Source organism: Tachypleus tridentatus, chromosome 2, assembly GCF_004210375.1.
Source record: "Tachypleus tridentatus isolate NWPU-2018 chromosome 2, ASM421037v1, whole genome shotgun sequence".
In the NCBI taxonomy this organism is placed as follows: Eukaryota; Metazoa; Arthropoda; class Merostomata; order Xiphosura; family Limulidae; genus Tachypleus; species Tachypleus tridentatus.
The window spans coordinates 138,758,422-138,778,703 of NC_134826.1; the positions used below are offsets into that span (position 1 = coordinate 138,758,422).

The window sequence follows — 20,282 nt, forward strand, 5'->3', positions numbered from 1 at the left end:
TTCCGTGCTCTGCCCACCACGGGGATCGAAACCCCGTTTTTAGCGTTGTAAGTACGCAGACATACCGCTGAGCCACTGAGGGAGGGTGATATAACTTGGTAGTTTACAGTTATAAGTTAATAACAGTTAAAACCGAAGTTTGTTTTTCGAAGTCTTAACATTTTGTTAATCTAAATCACACTGACAGCATATGACGTCAACATTTGCGAAAAAACTAACATAAAAGTGTACACATTACTAAACAAGTAGATAAATAAAAGGATGGGTGAAGAGATAATGAAAAACGTTTTTTTCTGGTCTGAATAGTGTATTACGATTTGTACAGTATATTCATTGGATGTAATAATCTAACTTTACTAGTTGGCTAAATTAAAAATAAAAATAGAGCAATGCTTCGAATCTCCCATTTCTTAAAACTTGTTTCAAATGTTTAGAATAAGGAGGTTTGTTTATTTATATGTTTTTGAATTTTGCGCGAGGCTAAACGAGGTCTATCTGCGCTATTCATCCATACCTAACCTTGGTAGACAAGAGGAAAGGCAGCTAGTCATCACCACCCATAACCAACTCTTGAACTACCAACAAACAGTGGGACTAAGCGTCACATTTGAAAGCCCTCACGGCAGAAAGGGCAGACATGTTTGGTGTGACACGGATCCGCGACCCTCACATTGCTTCCATGCCAGACCTGAATAAGGAATTAATCTATGAACTAGACATTAGTCGAGATTGTTTAGAAACTTTCCGAAAATACAACTTTCGCAAAATATCAGTAGGTTCCTGTTGGTGTTATAAGCTTTTTAGTAAATTTTACTAATTTGTTTTTAGTAATAAATTTGGGTTGATAGGTATAACTCTTTTTAATAGTTTTTTTTTTAATTTTGCTGTTATGAATAAACATGGAAAAAGATTAAACCTAACTCCACTAGTTTTGAAAATGAAACGTCGTTAGAACTTTAAAAATGTCGATTTTACAGCAATTAAAATGTATTTTGGTCACGTGTTGACACCTTAGTATGGTCTAAATAAATATTTTAATAAATGGTTCATCTATTCACGTCCAGGTAGCGCAGCTACATTTACATTGTCTATAAAAATATTTAATATTTTACTTTTTTTAACAATAGTTTTAACAAGGAAATAAAACTACAAGTATGTTTACTTTCAACTTTATATTTAAAACTGTTCGTGAAGACCAAAGACAAATCTAGGATCCAAGAGAATAAATATAATTTTTATTGAGGAATATATAAAACTAAATAGTTATACATAAAATGATATACATCTATTCGGATATCAATAAAGTGATGCAATTTCATTAATATACATGTTAAGAATGTAACACAAACAAAATAGACTAAGTTTATCATTTCGGACACTCTGTCATTACACATGTTTTTTGTTTTGTTTTCGGTCAATGTTAGAGTTCAAGTACGGTAAGCTGACCCTATTCACTTCGTTAACAGCTCTGTGAAAATTGTTTTAAACATATTAGTTAATAATTAATCCGGTTGTAGCGATTAGAATAGCCTGTCAAAAAGTAAGTTAATGTTGAATGGCATAACTTAATGAATAATTGAGTTGATAATTAATGCAACTTTTGTGGAGATAAGTGATGTTAGTTGTTAAAAAAAACACAAAGTAACTGATGCACATGTATTGGAGTTGGATGGTGTATCGTGATGAACAACTGATAATAAGTTAGTAACTGAGGCACTTATTTTAGAGCTGAATGATGCAATCCAGTGTACAACTAATTATAAGTTATTAACTGATGCACCTATGTTGGAGTTGATGTGTGTAACCTGATGTTCAACGAACTACAATAAGTTAGTAAGTGATGCATCTATGTTGTAGTTGATCTGTGTAACATGATGCACAAATAACTTTAAGGTGGTAGGTGATTCATTCACCTGTGTTGTAGTTGATTTGTGTATCCTGATAACAACTAGCTGTAAGTTAGTGAGTGATGAACTTGTCTTGTAGTTGATGTGTATAACCTGATGTACAACGAGCCTTCTTGAATATATTAACAGTTTGCCACAAGTGTTTATGTGATTTCTACACTTGTTGATCTGTTTATATGAACCGTATCCATCCTGTAGTAAGTTCAGATGTTACTGTTGTAACTAATCGCTGAAGGAATAGGAAAACTTTACTGAATGTGGAACAATACACATTATTTGGATGTGTGCATAGTATAGAAGGATTTGTTCACACGTCTCTGAAATTAAGCGGTTTTTGAAACAAGATTGGAACTTTACATCTGATTCGTTGGATGATTTTTTTTTCCTTCTCTTCATCTTCAATGTGGAATTTTATTAAAACATCAAGGTAGAATCACCCTCCAGAAATACTCAATACAAGATGGCGACTACAGCTGAAGCAAAAGTCGAAATGTTTGTAATATAATATTTGTTGCATGTGTACACGTATATAGAAAGAAACGTGCACTGGTAGAAATGTTACACAAAATGTCTGGCGAACTTTTAAACTCTAATTTGATTTCACAAACCTCGTTCAACGTTTTTCTTCTTTTTAAAGTATCGTATATGAATCACTTATGAAATATACGTACGTAATTTATTAATATAACATTGTGATACAATAGTTAAACAACACATTCGTGTTGTTAAGTCAGTAGAATGCTTGGTGGCCTAGATACTGTGAAGCTATAATGTGTGGTAACAAATCTGAATTCGTTAATAATGTTTTAATAATTTATACATAAATACAAATTTTAACATAAATTGGACGTTCAATACACACCAACAGGTCTGAACTTGTCAGATTATGAACAATTAAAAATTTTAATACTAATTTGGAAATTAAGACACTTTCTTCAAAACATTTATACAAATTTCGCTCGTATAAAATTAATTTCACATTTATAAAGTTGTGATAAATATACCTGTATCGATATGAAGAATTTATCAAGAAGCAACACGCCCTCTATTCGCGATTTTGTTCAACGACAAAAATATAAACCAGCAGACCATCATGATGTCGTCTCATTTCGTATACAATGTCTGAAATGAGTTTACTGGAATACACCACAATGCATTCTACAAGAATGTTGACACTAGATTTCAATCTGCGGACGAAATGTTACTATTAGGCTTGTTCACGATTTATCAGAAAGCCAAACAAAAACGGTTCTTTCCGCTTCCTCACTGTATTCTGATGTAGATTCGTGCTCGCTGTATTCCAATATAGGTTGGTACCTAATGTATTCTAATGTAGATTCGTGCTTCCTGTATTCTGATGTAGTTCAGTGTTGAATGTATTATGACGTAGGTTCGTGCTCGCTGTATTCTGACGTAATTCCGTGCTCGATGTATTCTGATGTAGGTAGTTACGTAACTGAACAGTACAAACTGCTAAACAGCTGCCAGATTTATAGGTACAGTCACATTACAAATTCTGAAAAGAGAAATTAAAGTACGGTGAAAAATCATATATAAACTATCCATATAAAATAAAAACTAGTATATGTATGTGTGTATACATATTTTTATATATATACCTTTAACAGCAGGAAAAGTTAGAATGATCACTGACATTTATTATTCAAGTAAACTTGACACCTATTTAGCTAGAACGTGAAGTTAGAAACATTTGCGATTATAAGCTAGCGATCAGACGGTTCAGTAAAACAATAATATAAATTATGTTTTACCTCTTTACGCTTTCGCTTTTGCATTACAGCGTAGAATATAACGTAGATGTTAATTACTGGAGTGTTCTGCACCAGTTGTTAATGACAGTTTTTATACATCATAATTACTTTAAGATGTATAATTTATAAGTGCTAACTACTGTACCACACACCAAAGTTACGTTATGAAGTGGCGTTGTATTTTCACTTCGAGGTGTTAACGAATATTACCACACATCATAGTTACATCAGGATATTGTGTTTCTTAAATAATTATTTCGAAATATTCGCAACGGTTACCGCACACCATAGGTCGCCACATCAGGATATATCATTGTTTAAGTGTTCCGTTCCAAACAACGACTGTTGCCACTTTACACGTCACGAGGCAGATGACAACCACAAAAAGTACATTAACCGAATACTGAGGAAGCTACTTGAAAGTTCTAAAAACTAACTGCAATACTAAACTGGACTAAAAAGGTGTATAATAAAAACTACACACGCTGCTTGAATCAAAGCAAAAGTATGGTGTCTTTTGAAACGTTATTTAGCTAATTACGTCCATCGAACGTACAAATCCACCAGATGAGGTAACATGATTTTCAACTGATGTATCACTTACAAATGTTGCAATCCAGAATGATTTATGTTTTAATAGTGTGGGTGTGTTGTATTTAACGAACCTATAGAATCAGCACCCGCTCTGGTTTCTTCATAAATCTGCATAGGTTTCCGATTTTCCCAAAGTGAATTGAATTTTCGATTCAACCTAATGACTCTATAAAAATATTGTTGTTACAGTTATAATGCCGTACTACATAATGGGCGGGCTACCTACGCTTAACATCGAGAATGGAATCGAACCCCTGATTTAAGCACTGCAGATCCTAAAACTATATAATGGCCGACCGAGAGATTCTGTAAGTAGATAAATATTTTAAAACGAATCAGACAGCTGAATATAAATTTATGTTTGTATCTAAACCAAAACTATTCAATGAGCTATCTTTGCAGTTGATATTTTGAACCGGATTTTAGTGTTTTAAGTCTTGAAACGTCCTGCTGAGCCGCACAAAAGCTGGGTGCACGGGGTCAGAAACTTGAGAAAAAAAGATGATGGTGACAAATTGTTGTGGTTCTTTTTGGTTTTGTTTACTGGTTTCCATGTTATATTGAACTTCATATCTACAAAACTGACCCAAATTCAAGTTTTCACTCTAATAGAAAACTTTTATGAAGCTTTCAACGAAGTTCTCAATCACCACCCCCACTCTCCCGATGTTCTCAGTCACCATCTCTACTCTCTCGAAGTTCTCAGTCACCACCTCCACTCTCTCGAAGTTCTCAGTCACCACCCCACTCTCTCGAAGTTCTCAGTCACCACCCCACTCTCTCGAAGTTCTCAGTCACCACCCCCACTCTCTCAAAGTTCTCAGTCACCACCTCCACTCTCTCGAGGTTTTCAATCACCACCCCCACTCTCTCGAAGTTCTCAGTCACCACCTCCACTCTCTCCAAGTTCTCAGTCACCACCTCCACTCTCTCGAAGTTTTCAGTCATCACCCCACTCTCTCCCCCTTTTCAGGAGACCCACTTCTGGAAAGATAGACTGTTTTCCAGTTCTCAGGTCTAGCAGTGGTTTCTCCCACCGCTACAACTACGAACTACAAGCATCTGGACTGTTTTAGTGCTCTTTGATGAGAGATTGTCAAATCCCACTACTGGGTCACAGAAGAGTATCCCAAGAGTAGGCGGAGGGTGCTGTAGATTAGTGCCCTTTCATTCTGTACATCATTTAAAGACTCTTGCTGGTACAGCGGTAAGTCTACGGATTTACAACGCTAAAATTAGGTGTTCGATTCCCCTCGGTGGACTCAGCAGGTAGTCCGATGTGGCTTTGATATAAGAAACACAGTTAAAAATTGTAAAAACAAAAGAAAAAAGTTTCAAACTCCATTCACACACACACACACACACACACGTAACTTCAGTTCTGTATTCAGTTTCTATTAGTTATTAATTCTACTTTTATAAACCCTTTAAACCGCGAGGTATATAACATACTATCAACAATATGAGACACAAAACGCTTAGTTTTAGTAAACTTAAAAGTATAGATAAACATGCTCTTCAAAATGCCCAAAAATACACTTAAAGCTCACGTCTCAGTAAATATAAATATTTACTTTTACTCTTCAATTGGCTTTCAAGAATAGTTTTTTATAACCAACTAAAGAGAAATTTTGGAGTGACTATTTTTAATACTGGATTTCAATATACGGGGTGGGTGGGTATGATGGTCAGACGAAAATAAAATGTGCATTTTATAAATCTGATACCTAATTTGTATCTTAATTGTTTTATATTGCTAATGTTCCTCCATTCAAGGTCTTCTAACTTCCATGACCCGTATCTATGTAAGAGATGTCTAAACATTGGTAATAAGAGTGCATGTAATAAATAATTTGTGCGTTAGATGTCTTAACATGTTAACAGTTCCTCTCTGCTAAAAATACTTAACATTTATTACGACAAGAGATGAACATGTAAAATAATAAATCAAAGACGTTTATTTCTCACAACACTGCTGTAGTAATCATTTTCAATGTATTTTTGCATTTCTTTGTGCAGAGTGCTGAAGGTGTAATATAAGTCACTGAAATAAACTTGGTTTGAATGTAGGACAACAACAACAAATAAATCAAACTTATTACTGTAAAGTTTTGTGTGTTTCTATCTTTCGTACCATTGTGAGGTTCCTCTGATCGTGTATCTATCTCTCTTACCATTGTGAGGTTTTTCTGATCGTGTATCTATTTCTGTTACCATTGTGAGGTTTCTCTTATCGTGTATCTACCTCTCTTACCATTGTTAGATTCTCTGATCGTGTATCTACCTCACTTATTACTGTGAGGTTTCTCTGATGGGATATCTACCTCACTTACCATCGTGAGGCTTTTATCGTCGTGTAGCCAACTACTTAGCTAATTATATGTATTATAATAAAAAACGATAGAAGATGACTTGATGAAAGGTGTGAACTGAATTTCTATTGGTTGAAAGTGTACTACTGTTAATAAGAGAATTTGTAAATTTTTGAAGCAATTATCGTTAAAAGGAGTTTTGGATATTTCAATCTATCTCCTTAAGAAAATGTGAAGTGAAAATATGAAGCTAAATCAAGGGACTGTATCATACTGATGACATACCATGTCTTTCGCTATCTGTCTGTCTGTTTATCTGTGATTAAATATGACATGTGTAGTGTTTCTTTGCGGTTTCATAAGTTCCCAGTAATGGAACATTGTTTTTTGTTCAAGGATATCTATTGCTGGTTTATAAACATTACATATGATGTGAATATTTCTGTATAATTCTTTCTAGTAACGTTTGTTATAGGTCGACATAAAAGAGTTAAATCATTGTTTTTGTTTTCAACAAGAAATGTTTAAAGTTTCGAAACGGGAAGAACAGTTGATTTTGATATTGTTAACGTTTTATGCTTAACGTAAACAAAGAAGACACAATTATAACATGTAATATAACTGTAGCTCAAACCCTTACCATAGTGCATAATGTCACTTTTGTTGTTTCTCAAACCGGACAGTCCAAACATCTTTGCTTACAGAAAGTTTAATGGACGAGATTTTGGAACTCATATTTTTTACTTTTTGAAATAATTACTATATTGTCTCTGAATTAAAATCGTGGGAGTTAATCATATATTTTTTTACTTGGTTACCTAAGGTATGTGGCCGACTAGGCTTATCATATGAGGTATGAGGCCGACTAGGAGCATCACAAGTAAAAACGTGTTTACAGTCAGTATACACTTCAGAATAGAGATTCTAGGAGTTTTAACCAAAAATGTCTCTTCCGTAGGTTTAAACTACGGTGTGTCTCTTCATATGAAGAGACAGGTGGTCGGACCTGGAGAATGCACGTTCACAAAGACGACATTGGAAAGGCCTGTCACCGGTGTGTTTCCTGTAGTGTCTCGTCAGTTCGTCGGAGCGTGCAAACCTCCAACCACAGCCCTTCCATGAACACTGGTAGGGTTTCTCGCCAGTGTGGGTCCGAAGATGAGCCTTCAGGTGCGAACTTTTAGTGTACGTCTTACTACAACTTGGATGAGAGCAAGTGTGCACCGTTATTTTTTTGCGACCACTGCTTCTTCGGCCACGTCGTGGTTTGATTGATGGTGTTGGTGAAAAGATCCCAGGAACAGAAGAACCGTAAGATGTTCCGTTCATTAGAAGCTCACCCAAGTTCGGCGAAGACGGCGGTGTCACCACCTGCATATGTGTGGAATTTTGGTAAACCATATTGTTAGGAGTAACATGAGAGGGCCATCTGTGGGTCACAGGAATTCTTTTACAGGCCCCTTGATGGGAAACTGTCTCTAAGAGAACGTTTGTCTGGGGATGTTGCTGATCCCCACAGTTTTCTGGGGATGATGGAGGGGACATTTGAGTAACAACAGTGAAGACCGATCCTGGCTGACCGTAGCTCCAAGATCGGGAAAAAGAGGAAGCCATGTTCTGGTCGTAAGATCCATTCACATCTACATAGTACTGGGGTTCACTATTAAGTTGTGAGACCGAAATGTATTGTCCCGTGTTTTCATTGCAATACCGGTTCACTGGTTCTATTTCTTCTGTATTAACCTTGTACTGATCGCTGTAATTAGGTTTTAAGTTTTTGAAATCGCACGAATCCATGAAACTGGAGTTGTTCATGGAAGTGGAAACACAAAACCCACCCTCTGTCTGCTGACTGTAAAAATGGGGCGGCACTGTAACGTGGTGAGTAGGTGTACAATTCTCACTCTGATGTACATCCACTTGTCGGGGAGCCGGTAACGAAGCTAGAATGTTTGAATATCGAGGGTCAGGAGTTACGTCACTCAGTAGAACACTTTCAATGTCCTGCCACATCTAAGGAAAAAGTAAAAATGTTCTTTTGTATACATCATTCATGATCCATCAGTAAAAATACGTATTTCCAGAATGGTTTTACAAAAAATACATTAATAACCGAAATTTATTCACGCAGTCATGCATTCCGAGCCGGAAATTATTATTGTACTAGAGAGACAATAAAACATTGTATTCCGGATACAAATAACAAACTGGATAGTTAATAATCAACTATCATTGTTAGTACCGGGTACAAATAACAAACTGGATAGTTAATAATCAACTATCATTGTTAGTACCGGATACAAATAACAAACTGGATGGTTAATAAACAACTATCATTGTTAGTACAGGATACGAATAACAAACTGGATAGTTAATAATCAACTATCATTGTTAGTACCGGATACAAATAACAAACTGGATGGTTAATAATCAACTATCATTGTTAGTACCGGATACAAATAACAAACTGGATAGTTAATAATCAACTATCATTGTTAGTACCGGATACAAATAACAAACTGGATAGTTAATAATCAACTATCATTGTTAGTACCGGGTACAAATAACAAACTGGATAGTTAATAATCAACTATCATTGTTAGTACCGGATACAAATAACAAACTGGATAGTTAATAATCAACTATCATTGTTAGTACCGGATACAAATAGCAAACTGGATAGTTAATAATCAACTATCATTGTTAGTACCGGATACAAATAACAAACTGGATAGTTAATAATCAACTATCATTGTTAGTACCGGATACAAATAACAAACTGGATAGTTAATAATCAACTATCATTGTTAGTACCGGATACAAATAACAAACTGGATAGTTAATAATCAACTATCATTGTTAGTACCGGATACAAATAGCAAACTGGATAGTTAATAATCAACTATCATTGTTAGTACCGGATACAAATAACAAACTGATAGTTAATAATCAACTATCATTGTTAGTACCGGATACAAATAACAAACTGGATAGTTAATAATCAACTATCATTGTTAGTACCGGGTACAAATAACAAACTGGATAGTTAATAATCAACTATCATTGTTAGTACCGGATACAAATAGCAAACTGGATAGTTAATAATCAACTATCATTTTTAGTACAGGATACAAATAACAACCTGGATAGTTAATAATCAACTATCATTGTTAGTACCTGATACAATTAACAAACTGGATAGTTAATACAATAGTTAATAATCAACTACCATTGTTAGTACCGGATACAAATAACAAACTGGATAGTTAATACAATAGTTAATAATCAACTATCATTGTTAGTACCGGATACAACTATTATTGTTAGTACCGGATACAACTATCATTGTTAGTACCGAATACAACTATCATTGTTAGTACCGGATACAACTATCATTGCTAGTACCGAATACAACTATCATTGTTAGTACCGGATACAACTATCATTGCTAGTACCGGATACAACTATCATTGCTAGTACCGAATACAACTATCATTGCTAGTACCGGATACAACTATCATTGCTAGTACCGGATACAACTATCATTGCTAGTACCGGATACAACTATCATTGTTAGTACCGGATACAACTATCATTGCTAGTACCGGATACAACTATTATTGTTAGTACCGGATACAACTATCATTGTTAGTACCGGATACAACTATCATTGTTAGTACCGGATACAACTATTATTGTTAGTACCGGATACAACTATCATTGTTAGTACCGGATACAACTATCATTGTTAGTACCGGATACAACTATCATTGTTAATATTTCTTATAAATGTTTCAAATACTTATTCTCAAACATTTTAAATTTCTTGTTTGTTTGTTTTGAATTTCGCGCAAATCAACTTGAGGAATATCTGCGCTGGCCGTCCCTAATTTAGCAGTGTAAAGTAAGACTAGAGGGAAGGCAGCTAGCCATCACCACCCACCGCTAATTTTTTGGCTACTCTTTTATCAACGAATAGTGGGATTGACCGTCACATTATAACGCCCCCACGGTTGAAGAGGCGAGCATGTTTGGTGCGACCACGATTCGAACCCGCGAACCTAAGATTACGAGTCGAACGCCTTAACACGCTTGGTCATGCCGGGCCATTTAAATTCCTATTGCTGGCAAAGAATGTTTCACCAATAACCAAATCCAGACTCTATTGTTTTACACTATGTAACATACTTTCATTGCCCGTAACCATATTCAGACTTTACTGTCCTGCATTATATAACATCGTTCCTTGACCAATAACCATATTGAGACTACTGTTCTACATTATATAGCATCGTTCCTTGACCAATAGCCATATTGAAACTCTACTGTTCTACATTATATAACATCATCCCTTGACTATTAACCATATTCAGACTCTACTGTTCTACATTATATAACATCGTTTCTTGACCAATAGCCATATTGAAACTCTACTGTTCTACATTATATAACATCATTCCTTGACCAATAACCATATTCAGACTCTACTGTTCTACATTATATAACATCGTTCCTTGACCAATAACCATATTGAAACTCTACTGTTCTACATTATATAACATCATTCCTTGACTAATAACCATATTCAGACTCTACTGTTCTACATTATATAACATCGTTTCTTGACCAAGAGCCATATTGAAACTCTACTGTTCTACATTATATAACATCATTCCTTGACTATTAACCATATTCAGACTCTACTGTTCTACATTATATAACATCGTTCCTTGACCAATAACCATATTGAAACTCTACTGTTCTACATTATATAGCATCATTCCTTGACTATTAACCATATTGAGACTCTATTGTTCTACATTATGTAACATCGTTCCTTGGCTATTAACCATATTCAGACTCTACTATTCTACATTATATAACATCATTCCTTGACTATTAACCATTTTCAGACTCTACTGTTCTATATTCTCATACAACATTCCATGAGTGAGGTGCAATCATATAAATTATGCTGTTTTTATAAGCCTTAACCTCCAAATAATTGTTTATACATAGAATATTGTATAATTTGCTTTTCCCTCATTATTTTCCTCCACTCTCTCTCGTTTACCTTTCATTACTGTAAAAACCGAATAACATTTGCTGTCTTTTTCACAATGAAAGAAAGAAACAAAGAAAATAAAAACACGATGAACTCTAGTCCTTTCAGGTGGTGTTCATTTGTTTTTTGAATTTTGCTCAATTTTGCTATCTGTGCTAGCCGTTCATAATTTAGCAGTGTAAGAATAGAGGGAAGGCAGCTATTCATCACCACTCACCGCCTACTCTTTGGCTACTCTTTTACCAACGAATAGTGGGATTGACCGTTACATTATAACGCCCCCGGCTGAAAGGGATGAGCGTGTTTGGTGTGACGGGGATTCGAATCCGCGACCCTCAGATTACGAGTCGAGTGCCTTAACCACCTGGCCGTGTCGGGCATTTACCTGGTGAGCCAATCAGGGAAATGCTTTTTTGTCTTCAGGGCAATATTGGAACACTCACCGAACGTGTTAGGTTGTTTTTGTTGATTTTTAATACGTTTTTTCCATTCTGGTCGAGTTTGAGCTCTTATTGTAATAAAGACTTGTTTCTTTCATGCGTTATAATAAGGCATGTAATAAAAAAAAAAAAAAAAGTTGAAATTGTAGAAAATATTAAAAATTGATTCCGTTTTGTTAAGCAAAAGGCTAAAATTTAATATTTGTGCTCTGACCATCATGTTTGCGGAGAAACAAGTTTTAAGCATCGTAACCCACAGACTTACCGCTGAACCACTAGAGCAAATACCTCGAGATTAAAAGTTTCAGTATTTAGAAATAAAAAATAAGTTATTTAATTTTGCGACACTCACGTCTTGGAAGTCCATCATCACGGAAGCCACAGAAGTAGGGTACGTGAGAATCGCCGAGGAACCGAGGCTGGGACCGCTGTGTCGCTAAACCGAACATTCAGCTCTCCCTTATAGAATGCTGTGTATGTCAAATCTCACCTGTAGGTGATGCCTCGACTCTAGTACACCTGTTATGATTGGCTAAAGAGAACGAAGCTTCGTGTTAAAAGAAGGTCGCCATAATAGGCTTAGAGATCTCCAATAACCGATCTAGCTGAGAAGGGGAGAACTGGAGTCTGTTGCTTAGTTTCCTGTTTGCCCTACTTTGGTACAAGGATGGTTTTGACAAAGAACATAGATACTGAAGCTAAGACGTTTGTTATTACGCTGGCATATAAACCTAGTGCTTTTAAATAAATCTCTGCTGTCGTTGCTAAGAATATTGATGTAACATATTACCTGAAGCACACGTTTTCAGTACAATATAAACTACATTTGTTCTATTTAAGTAAAATAAAGACGAACCTTAATCTGCAGCATCCATTGAAGTGCAAATACTAATATATACACACATTAAAATGAGGTTATGTAAATAAAAACCTCATTGTCATTCAAGGCTATTGCATTCGTTAAAGTACAAATGCTAACATATTTATAATATGAAATATATTGGTTGAGTATATTTCAAACCGAGTTCCGTAATCAGTCAATACTGTGATATTCTGATTTGTTAACTGTTTTTGAAATGTAGCCTTAGAAGACATCAGTTGGAGCAACTGGAAATAGTTTTGTAGTCTCCACATATCCAGCTATTTACTCTCAACTACTGATATAGCTTAAAACTGCAAGCTATTTACTCTCAACTACTGATATAGCTTAAAACTGCACTACTTATTTTATCATAATTTGTGTACAATTCATGTGGTTTTCATAAATTAAATATTGAAAGTTAACTGAATTTCGTGTTTTAAAAACGTTAATTAGTTTAATTAATAAGTTGCTATTCTTAATTAAATCTATTTGTATGAAGGTGTGTCTTTATAACACTGAATTCAGTTGTCTTTTTTACATGGTCCGAGTGTGGTCCAGTAGATAACGGACCATACTGTGTACTTGCCCGCATTCACGTCTCGTCGCACAAAAAACAAATCGCATTCAGCACTTCCAGGCCATGCGTTCTCCACAGAAGTAGCAGTCAGATCGAATTGATCAGTTAGATAAGAGTAGCTAAAGAGGTGGCGGTGGGTGATTTCCTTCTGGTTTATCAGCTCAAAATTATGGACGGCTAGTCCAGGTAGTCCTCGCATAAGAATAGCTTTGTACGAGTATTCAAAAGTTTTTTCGACACATGGGTTTGTGTTTTCCTTACAGCAAAGCCACATCGAGCTACCTGCTGAGTCCACCGCGACATATGGGTCAGCTTGGTTTATTTGAAACTCTAAACGAACTTATACTGAGAAAAGCGTAGAACAGTTGTGTTGGGACGTGAATAATAATCGTGTAAAGAGAAAGAAACAGATTGTAATATATGCTTTTCCGAAAAAGGAAATTATTGATTGGATAATTCGCAGAAACAATACCCACGCTTTATCTGTAGTTATCAAGAAATCTACAAGGTATTATAAACTCGAGAGTTTAAGAATATTTCATTGTTCATTCAAGTTTGTGCAACAAATATTATTTAACTTTTGTTTTGCCTAAAACAGTTCTTGTACTCCTAGTTCTTGAGTAGCCACTATACCGAAACGCTAAAACAATTTATTTTTATTACTTCGAGAATAAAGGTTGTTCTTCCCTAACTTTATTGTCAAAACGTCTAAATCTCTAAAGTACGGAGGCCCGGAATGGCCAGGTGGTTAAGGCACTCGACTTGTAATCCGAGGGTCGTGGGTTCGAATCCCCGTCACAACAAACATGTTCGCACTTTCAGCCGTGGGGAGTCATAATGTGATGGTCAATCCTACTATTGGTAGAAGAACAGCCCAAGAACTGGCAGTGGGAAGTGATGACTAGCTGCCTTCCCTCTAGTCTTACATTGCTAAATTAGGGACGGCTAGCGCAGATAGCCCTCGTATAGCTCTGCGCGAAATCCAAAAACAAACAAACCCTTGAGTACGGAGTAAATCTTCCTAACTACAACACAAGAAATAATTTTTAATGCCTATCAATATCCTAACAACGCCTTTACTGATACTTCTTGGTAGGCTTATGTCATAGAGTAATGTAATAATTTCGGAAATAGTGAATGACATGTTTTTTTATGTGAAGCTGCCCTAATTTGGTATGCAATTTTTATGGATATTTCTGTAGTTTTTGCGTTTAAGAACTCACAAGTTTGAAAACTGTAGCTTTATTGTAAAGTAATATGGAAGCATTCGTAAAATGTAAGTATTTATGTATTTCTTTGATAGGTTTGAGATGTAATTGACTGTTGCTGTTTGTTGGATAAAAATAAACAACATTTCCGTTTCTATACCTAAAAACGCCTCGGGTTAAAAGTCAAAATGTCGTCCATTTTCATTCAGTAAGTAGCGACTCATTAAAGTTTTCAAACCTGCGTTTACTCTGCTTCCAAAGAAACAATATCTTGTTTTATTTCATGTTATTTCCATTACAATATATTGTTTCGTTTCACGTTATTACCAGTACAATATCTTGTTTTGTTTCGTGTTATTACCATTACAACATCATGTTTTGTTTCGTGTTATTACCATTACAATATCCTGTTTTGTTCCGTGTTATTACCATTACAACATCATGTTTTGTTTCATGTTATTACCATTACAATATCTTGTTTTGTTTCGTGTTATTACCATTACAACATCATGTTTTGTTTCATGTTATTACAATTACAATATCTTGTTTCGTTTCACGTTATTACCATTACAATATCTTGTTTTGTTTCGTGTTATTACCATTACAACATCATTTTTTTTTTCATGTTATTACCATTACAATATCTTGCTTTGTTTCATGTTATTACAATTACAATATCTTGTTTTGTTTCATGTTACTTCCATTACAATATCTTGTTTTGTTTCATGTTATTACCGTTACAATATCTTGCTTTGTTTCATGTTATTACCATTACAATATCTTGCTTTGTTTCATGTTATTACCATTACAATATCTTGTTTTGTTTAATGTTATTACTATTACAACATCTTGTTTTGTTTCATATTATTACCATTACAATATCTTGTTTTGTTTCATGTTATTACCATTACAATATCTTGTTTTGTTTCGTGTTAATACCATTACAACATCTTGTTTTGTTTCATGTTATTACCATTACAATATCTTGTTTTGTTTCGTGTTATTACCATTACAACATCTTGTTTTGTTTCATGTTATTACCATTACAATATCTTGTTTTGTTTCGTGTTATTACCATTACAACATCTTGTTTTGTTTCATGTTATTACCATTACAATATCGTGTTTTTTGCGTTATTACCATTACAACATCTTGTTTTGTTTCATGTTATTACCATTACAATATCTTGTTTTGTTTCATGTTATTACCATTACAACATCTTGTTTTGTTTCATGTTATTACCATTACAATATCTTGTTTTGTTTAATGTTATTACCATTACAATATCTTGCTTTGTTTCATGTTATTACCATTACAATATCTTGTTTTGTTTTATGTTATTACCATTACAACATCATGTTTTGTTTCATGTTATTACCATTACAATATGTTGCTTTGTTTCGTGTTATTACCATTACAACATCTTGCTTTGTTTCATGTTATTACCATTACAATATCTTGTTTTGTTTCGTGTTATTACCATTACAATATCGTGTTTTGTTTCATGTTATTACCATTGATTTTGTTTGTTTCAATTAACATTCCACTATACTCTTTGACACAGTGCTGTTCTTTCTATACTTTAGTCGTCAACCTTGTCTACATGTTGCACACTACACTATCCTTATCTTTTGATTGGTTAATTTTCTTCCTTTGAATATAGCACTTCCTGTTTTGAAAACGCGATAAAATTGTATCGTGGTTTCTGATTTTATCTTACGAGTTTTTTTTTGTGGTTTTAGGAACGTCGTATTTTAATTTATTAATTTTTATTTTAATACTTGATTCATGAGGTCTATTTATTAAAAAAAAGAAATTATTTCCACCTTCTGTGTCACATGTACTTTCAATATTTCGAGATTCATATATTTGGTATGAATATTCTATAAAAACTGAAAAGTTTTGTGTGTGTACGTTTACTGGAAGAATAAGTAAACATTAATGCTCTACCAAAACGAAATCATGTTATGTTATAATTGTTAGATAATACATCCCGTGCTCTACCAAAACGAAATCATGTTATGCTGTTATAGTTAGATAATACATCCCGTGCTCTACCAAAACGAAATAATTTTATGTTATAATAGTTAGATAATACATCCCGTGCTCTACCAAAACGAAATCATGTTATGCTGTTATAGTTAGATAATACATCCCGTGCTCTACCAAAACGAAATCATTTTATGTTATAATAGTTAGATAATACATCCTGTGCTCTACCAAAACGAAATCATGTTGTGTTATAATAGTTGGATATTACATCCCGTGCTCTGTAAAACGAAATCATGTTATGTTATAATAGTTAGATAATACATCCCGTGCTATGCCAAAACGAAATCATGTTATGTCATAATAGTTAGATAATACATCCCGTGCTCTGCCAAAACGAAATCATGTTATGTTATAATAGTTGCCTCGGGTCCTTTGGTTTGTTTGTTTGTTTGTTTTGAAATTCGCGCAAAGCTACACGAGGGCTATTTGCACTAGCCTTCCCTGAGTTCGCAGTTTAAGACTGGAGGGAAGACAGCTAGTTATCACCACCCACCGTTACACTATAACGCCCCCACGGCTGAAATGGCGAGTATGTTTGGTGTGACGGGGATTCAAACCTACGACCCTCATGCTGTGCCAGGGTCCTTTAGTATATGTAAAATTAAATACAGTTTTCTTCATAATAGTTTGAAGCCCTATATATTTTTTTCAAGGTAGTAAAGCACACACATTGACGGTTCTGACGTCACCTAGATTCACTATTGAAACTTCTTTGAAACTAATAACTTTGATGGATAATTTCATAAAATACACTTTACACTATCTTTACACAGCAGAACGTCTACAGATGTACCACGCTAGAAAGCAGTTTTCTATACCTGCGCTGGGCTAAGAACAGAGAGCTCATTATGTGGGATTGTGCTTACCTACGAACAAACAAACTTTTTCTTACAAAACATGTATTTAAAGTGCGATGGTCTTAACATGCATACGTTTTTGAAACAAAAAATTTGAAACTTATTTTTGATCTTGTTATTATATACTATCCCCCTTCAAGAAAATACCTCCTTCTTAAAAGTCGCAGTCTGAGTTGAAACACAGTTTTTTTTTTTTACAAAATGGCTTTGAGAGAGAAAACTACAGTAAACAGATGTGTGTGTGTGTGTATTCTAATAGCAAAGCCACATCGAACTATTTGTTGAGCCCATCGAGGGAAATCGAACCCTAATTTTAGCGTTGTAAATCCGTAGACTTACCGCTGTACCAGCGGGGGAGATAAACAGATGTATTTAAATTTTTATAATTCAAATATAAACAAACCTTAAGCTTCCAAAATACTAGTTTCGTGTGGCATTTTCCGTCTTATTGTAAAACTACAATTTGGGCTACAAGTGCTTTTTTTAATCTCCGATTTTAGCTTTATAAGACCACCTTAAGTTCACCGCTTACCCCCGGGGACTTTAGACGGTAGAGGTGCGCAAAACAAAGTCCATTCGCTAAGAGCTGTTACTTTTCCAACCTTTTAGTGCCTCGTGATGAACCACAAGAAGTCTCTGAGATTTTACATGGTCTGTTTTTTCTTTTATAAATATAAATTCGATGTTCGATTTCCAGGGTTTGGCACAGCAAAAATAACTTTGTGCTTAACAAAAAACTTTCGCTTTTATGCAATTTATGTAGAAAATATATTAAGTAAGTACAGTATTAAGTGTAAATTTTATAAACAGAGCTGGGGAAAAAAAAGGCCTAGGTAACCGTGACATTGCTAAAAAGTTGTATCCGTAATATTGCAAAATTAAGTGAGAATAATACGGTTTGTTTCCGAAAGGAAGATAGCATGGATAATGTTCATGTTTAAAATTTATATACATGTCTTGCACAGATATCTTTACTCTTTGTCTTCATGGCCGGGCATGGTCAAGCGTGTTAAGGCATGCGCCCCGTAACCCGAGGGTCGCGGGTTCGAATCCCGGTCGCATCAAACATGCTCGTTCTTTCAGCCGTGAGGGACGTTATAATGTGACGGTCAATTCCACTATTCGTTGGTAAAAGAGTAGTCCAAGAGTTGGCGGTGGTGGGTGGTGATGACTAGTTACCCTTTCTCTCTAGTATTACAGTGCTAAATTAGGGACAGTTGGCGCAGATAGCCCTCGTGTAGCTTTGCGCGGAATTCAAAACAAACAAACATCCTTGCCTAATCACTGCGTCAAATTTTATCAAGGTAATTTATCAGTGTGTGTGTGTGTGTGTTTTCTTAGAGCAAAGCCACATGAGGCAATCTGCTATGGTAATTTATCCTGAGAAACACCATAAACGATTTGTTACAAGTGAACAATACGTGGTCTGAGTTATTGTAAAGCATTATTGTAGAGGATACAATCCCGAAAGCTTTGGAATCCGCGAGGAAACTTTAAAACACGAACTTGTAATGTTGATAAAAATAAAACAAAAAGGTAAAATGCACTCCTTTCGGAGGTGGCTTTATGCCCCCCCCCCGCTAATACAGCGGTATGTCTTCGGATTTTCAACGCAAAATCAGGGTTCGATTCCCCTCGTTGGGCTCAGCAGATAGCCCGACGTGGCTTTGCTATAAGAAAACACACAAACACACACGAGGTGGCTTTGAGATAGGTATTAAGTGACACATCTTTTAATACCTTCCAGAATACCTTTCAAAATAAGCCGTTTACGTCGTGCTCACGACGTAGTTGTCACAGCCCAGCCCTTCTAAAAGATTTACTCTTCTCCTACAGTGGCTCATCGATCAGCACGAGGACTTTTAACGCTGAAATTCGGATGTTCGATTCTTGAAGTAGGTACAGCACATATAGTTCGTTGTGCAGCTCTGTATCTGGCAAGAAATAAAAAGAAACAGAAGTGAAAGTTTATATGCGAGCCCTGACAAACAATCCTCTATTAATTTGTGGATGGAAGGTTTGATATATAATCTAGCTTGATTCATTGCAGCTGTTCCCCAGTGGTTCAGCAGCAAGTCTGACTATTTATAGCTCAAAAAAATCGGGTTTTGATAACCACGATGGGCAGAGCACAGATAACCCATTGAGTAACTTCTCGTTTAACAACAAATAAACAAACAAATCATTACAGTTATTTCTAAATAATACCCTCGGGTCAAGATAATTTTACGAATGCTAATCACCTTCTTGACGAGCGGAAACTGTTTGTCTCAACGTTTTCATCTGCTAAGTGAGTAACGTCTTGCGGAAAAAGGGGAGATACGCTTTCGCTTCGTAGCTATCTTGGGGGCGGGAACCTCAGCTGCCGCGTGTCGACTTCATGCTTGGTTAATATTAAGTACGAGATGTGTGGATTCCAGGATTTAATCATTCTCTTTGCTACGTTCATCGAGGTCAAAAACAATAGAGTTAATTAAAAGTGTTCATTAGATGGGGTAGAGGGTCATATTAACACTAACAATACCTACAAAGACTCAAATGAAATTTTCAGACAATATCCAAGCTAAACGTATTATTTCCAATACCGATTGTGATCAGTATTGCATTTTTCAAATCCTGCAATAACGATAAAAACT

At 35.2% G+C, this 20,282-nt stretch overlaps 1 protein-coding gene across 2 annotated transcripts; it reads right to left on the reverse strand.

Annotated features, from left to right (window-relative positions):
- Positions 1–1,256: 1,256 nt before the first annotated feature.
- Positions 1,257–19,694, reverse strand: LOC143245230 (uncharacterized). 2 transcript variants are annotated; one of them, XM_076491348.1, is made up of 3 exons: positions 19,387–19,694; positions 7,226–8,598; positions 1,257–3,423 (listed from the first exon to the last, which is right to left on the reverse strand). In XM_076491348.1, exon 2 carries the CDS (start codon positions 8,596–8,598, stop codon positions 7,546–7,548), a length of 1,053 nt encoding a protein of 350 aa, XP_076347463.1. In that variant the 5' UTR covers positions 19,387–19,694; the 3' UTR covers positions 1,257–3,423; positions 7,226–7,545. The 2 variants fall into 2 exon arrangements, with proteins under 2 accessions (XP_076347463.1, XP_076347462.1); XM_076491347.1 differs by lacking the exon at positions 19,387–19,694 and adding an exon at positions 12,443–12,590 and having other exon boundaries at positions 1,258–3,423.
- Between the last annotated feature and the right edge of the window lie 588 nt (positions 19,695–20,282).